The following is a 4,784-nucleotide window of genomic DNA, read 5'->3' as shown; positions in this document are numbered from 1 at the left end:
ACTGTAGCATAATAGAGTTGGCCCTCTGGAAACACGGGTTTCGCATTCGCAGATTCAACCAACAGAAGACCGAAAATATTCGGGAAAAAATGGAAAATAACACAATAAAAAAACAATATATATAAAGCTGGGCACGGTGACTCACGCCTGTAGTCCCAGCACTTTGGGAGGCCAAGGCGGGTGGATAGCTTGAGCCCAGGAGTTCGAGTCCAGCCTGGGCAATATGGCGAAACCCTGTCTCTACAAAAAAATACAAAACTTAGCCAAGTGTGGTGGAACGTGCCTGTAATCCTAGCTACTCAGGAAGCTGAGGTGGGAGGACCACCTGAGCCCAGAAGATAGTGGTTGTAGTGAGCAGAGATTGCATCACAGCACTCCAGCCTGGGCGACAGAATGAAACTCCATCTCAGAAACAAACTATATAATAAATATATATATCTGTGTAGCAACCAGGGGTATAGTATTTACATTGTATTACGTACTACAAGTATTCTAGAGATGCTTTAAAATAAGTGGAAGGATGTTAGTGATACGCAAATGTACACCATTTTATATGAGACTTGAGCATCTGTAGATTTTGGTATCCATGCGGGAGTCTGGGAACCAATCCTCCAGGGATATCAAGGGAAGACTTTAATTACTATAGTACCAATTATTGTAATAAACAGATAATGCAGGGGCTGCCATCGTCACGCAGGATCCCAGCTTTACTCTCCCTTCCAAGACCCCTAAAAAGATATTACATCGATGTACACGCTAGGAGAACCGAAAAACGCACGCCACTATTCGTCAACAGTAACGCACAGGGCACTTCCGGGACGGGGCCTGGGAGGATGGATTTAGGACTCGGTGTGCTGGTTTGGCCCTCCACCAGTGTTAAGTGAACCTGAATCGGTCTGCAGCTCCGCGTCTGAGGTCAACGCAAAGGACAAGAACTTGATACTGGAAGCCAGGCCCTAGAGCGGTACAGATGCTCGGCCCCCCAGCGGCCCGTAGGAGTATTTCCCCAGCGTGACCGACCAACCACAGCCACCGCTATTGGGCAGCAGGGGTACCTCCGCCTCTAGGGCGGGTCCTCCAGGGGGCGGAGGATTGCGTGACATTTTGCGACTTCGGTTCAGCTGCCGTCATTTACAACATAATTGGCTTTGCAGTGAGCATCCGGGTCTGCGTCAGGAAGGCCCAAGATTCCAGCGCTCGAGGCTGAGCTCCACAGCGTGCGAGGCTCCACCAGTAGCACGGACTCCGATCTCCGGGAGGCGCCCCCAGGGCTCCGAGGACTCGCCCCACGTCGCGCGGTCCTGAGCCCCGTCCGTCCCAACCCGCCTCGCCTACCACTGACACCTGCTACCTCAAAGAGGACTTCGCCGCCCTCGCCCCCTGCCCCCACGTCCTCTGCCAGGCCCAGGAGCGCCGTCCGCAGCGCCGTCGAGGTGATGGGCAGCCGGCCCCGCAGTCCCAGCGCCTGCCTTGCGCCCTGGTGGGGACAGCAGCCAGGAGGACCAGGCCCTGCCAAGCGCAGCCGATTGGAGGAGCCCGCGGGCCCCGAACCCCGCACGGAGCCCAGCCCGGAAGACCCGGCGGGGATCCCGGCCGTGGACGCGCTCACCTCCGTGGTGGTCCTGGCCGCGGGCTGTGCCCTGCGTGTGCCCCTGGAGAACGTCGACCTGGTGCTGGAGCTCGCGCCAATGTCGGTCCTGCGAGTGTCTCTTGGTGGACACACCCTCATCCTGATCCCGGAGGTCCTCCTAAGCTCCGTCGACGAACGCTCAGGAGCGCAGGGCGACTCGTCTGCCGGCCTGGAAGTGGACGTTTTCCTGGGCGCTCACGGGGAAGACGTCGTCGTCCAGCAGGAAGTCTTCTGCGCATCTGTCCCAGAGATCGCTGCCCAGGAAGAGGCCTACGAGGAGGACGCGGACTCTGAATTCCCGGAGCTCCGCATGGACTCCGCATCCGGCTCAGCCGCTGGGCTCTACCCCTCAGCTAGAAGTATGTTCAGCCCCTATCGGGAGGGCCCCATCCCAGGGCCCTGTGCTCCGGCCTCCAACCCCAGTTCAGAGAGACGCTCTCCAAGCCCCATCTTCGACCCGGAATTCCACCTTCTGGAGCCTGTCCCCAGCTCACCTCTCCAACCTCTACCTCCCTCTCCAAGTCCGGGTCCCCACGAGCGCCCGGAGCTCCCAGAGCGCCCTCCGTGCAAGGCCCGGAGACGCCTGTTCCAGGAATGAGCTGCCTCCCACAATCCCTTGCCACGCTACTGGGCTCCAGGCGACTGTCTCCTGATAGCCGTTGTGTGGATGTTGTGCAACCTACAAGGATCTCCGAGAGTGGATGACGGATAGATGCTTTTTTGATACAGGCTGCGTTGCAGAATTTTGGATCAGTGGCTGACTTAGAAAGTCTGGAAAAAAAGATCCTCCTTGGCATAAAACTATGCTAGTTGAAATACAGTCTACTTTCAGACTGTGAGATTGCTGCATCGGGCCTGTTTTGTATGGAAGTCACCCCTAGGCAGCTCCATTCCCCCAGTTTTGCTTTAAACCTCAGTTCCAGCAATTTTCTCTAAAAATCCGCCCTTTCCCCAGCACCTTACCGTGGCACGCCTTTTCTCCCAAGTTAATTACTAAAAATAATTACATTTATTTTGTTTAACGGGTTTTGGCCCTAGTCTCTGGGCTAGTTTATGACCACCTTCTCACCATGGAATTTTTCTCTATGGTGGCCTGAACCCCTTGGGGGGAGCTTGCAAATAGTTGTACCTGGACAAATGTTTGTTGTTTGCAAAACAGACAGAACTGGAAATAATGATCATGTACCCTCCTTTTTTCATGATTGGCTTAGCAAATTGTTTATGTTATTGGGCTTTATTTTCCCCCAACTATTAGAGCCAGCTCTTTTTCATTCATTACTTCTTGTATGTTTTTAATATAATTATTTTATCCTGGAAAAGCTTATAATTCTAAGACTCTGTGTGTGTATGTGTGTGTTGTTTGTTTGTTTTTTGACACCAGTGTTGTTGCCCAGGCCGAGTGCAATGGCACAAACTCAGCTCACTGCAACCTTCGCCTCCCAGGTTCAAGTGATTCTCCCGCCTCAGCCTCCCGGGTAGCTGGGATCACAGGCATGCGCCACCACACCCTACTAATTTTGTATTTTTAGTAGAGACGGGTTTCACCATGTTGGCCAGGCTGGTCTCGAACTCCTGACTTCAGGTGATCCATCCACCTCAGCCTCCCAAAATGCTAGGATTACAGGCATGAGCCACCGCCCCCCGCCGTAAATAATATGTTTCCTAATTGATCTTGTATCAAACGCAATTACTGAATTTCTTTAATGGCGTATGTGTAGATTCTCGATTGATTGATAAAAATAATATCTCCAAATAATGAGAATATTGTCTCTTGACAAACTTCTTACATCTTATTTTTCCTTAATCTTTTATATTGGATATTACTTCAAGTCCAGGTTGAACAGTATGGTTAACACGGGCATTCCTGTTTTATGCCTTGTGTTAATGCTTCTAAATTTTACCATAAAGTATGATCTTTACATGGTTGTTAGATAACCCGTAATCTATTGAAGCAGTTAATTTTCAGTCTTTCAGATCATGAAAAAGTGTTGAATTTTTGCTTTGTTTTTGCCTAAGTTACTACAAAGATGTTATCAACTTGTTTTAAATGTTGACATTTAATTATTTGTGTGTATACAATAATACGATACAATAGCTAGATGGAACCTTGGGCCGCGAGAGTATGTACAGAAACCTGGCAAGAGTGCTAATGAGACCAGGCTTTGGGGCTGGTCCAATTTAAAACAATTGGATGCTTTATGAGGACCTGAGGAGACACAAGTGGAAGGAGAAAGGCAGTAACTGCAGGGTCCATTTAAGGTTTTAAATGTTAAAAATTTAAGAAACTTTTTTTTCTGTATGAATAAGATGACTTTTTGTAATTTCTTTTTGAATCAACTCATGGTGATTTGTGTTAATTTCTAACTACTAAGTATCCTTGCATTTCTGCTATTCTACAGTATTTTTTATGATTCTAACTCCACCTTGGGTTGTTTTTTGTTTTGTTTTTTGCCTTTTTTTGAATGTTTAGTTTGTTTGTTTTACATAACCATATACAGCACTAATTTTTTTATTGTACTTTAAGTTTTGGGGTACATGTGCAGAATGTGCAGTTTTGTTCCATAGGTATACATGTACCATGGTGGTTTGCTGCACTCATCAACCCGTCACCTACGCTAGGTATTTCTCCTAATGTTATCCCTCCCCATCTCCCCAGCCCCGACAGGCCCCGGTGTGTGATGTTCCCCTCCCTGTGTCCATGTGTTCTCATTGTTCAGCTCCCACTTATGAGTGATAGTATGCGGTGTTTGGTTTTCTGTTCTTGTGATAGTTTATAACACACTAATTTTAAAATGTCATTATTTTGCCAGTTTTGCCTCATTTTTGTAATGAAATAAATTATTGCTGATAAAGTTAAACCCTATGAGATGCTAGTTTTTTTTTTTTTCTGTTGAACATCAACAATTATTATTTAGATTTTCCAACATGCTTTACCAGTTAATTTGCTCACTTTCTATTCTTGCATTCCACTCCTTTAGTCTGGCCTCATTTGTCTTCTTTCCATGGTATACTTTTTAAGAATTCTTTCAGCTATGGTTTATGTGGTAAATCATGGGTTCGTATGTCTGCAAATATTTCAATTACACCTTCAAACTTGTAGTATGGTAGCTGGGTTTGGAATTCTAAAATAAATCCTATACTCTCTCACTACTTT

At 47.6% G+C, this 4,784-nt stretch overlaps 1 protein-coding gene across 1 annotated transcript; it reads left to right on the top strand.

The window, feature by feature from the left end:
- The first annotated feature begins 1,084 nt into the window (after nucleotides 1–1,084).
- On the top strand, nucleotides 1,085–4,483 carry LOC102144232 (proline-rich protein 23C). The gene has a single exon (XM_005545914.5). The coding sequence runs from the start codon at nucleotides 1,437–1,439 to the stop codon at nucleotides 2,226–2,228; it is 792 nt and encodes a 263-aa protein (XP_005545971.2). The 5' UTR covers nucleotides 1,085–1,436; the 3' UTR covers nucleotides 2,229–4,483.
- Nucleotides 4,484–4,784: the final 301 nt, after the last annotated feature.

Source organism: Macaca fascicularis, chromosome 2 (genome assembly GCF_037993035.2).
Source record: "Macaca fascicularis isolate 582-1 chromosome 2, T2T-MFA8v1.1".
In the NCBI taxonomy this organism is placed as follows: domain Eukaryota; kingdom Metazoa; phylum Chordata; class Mammalia; order Primates; family Cercopithecidae; genus Macaca; species Macaca fascicularis.
Note: the sequence above shows the minus strand (reverse complement) of the source record. Positions and strands in the feature narration are given on the sequence as shown.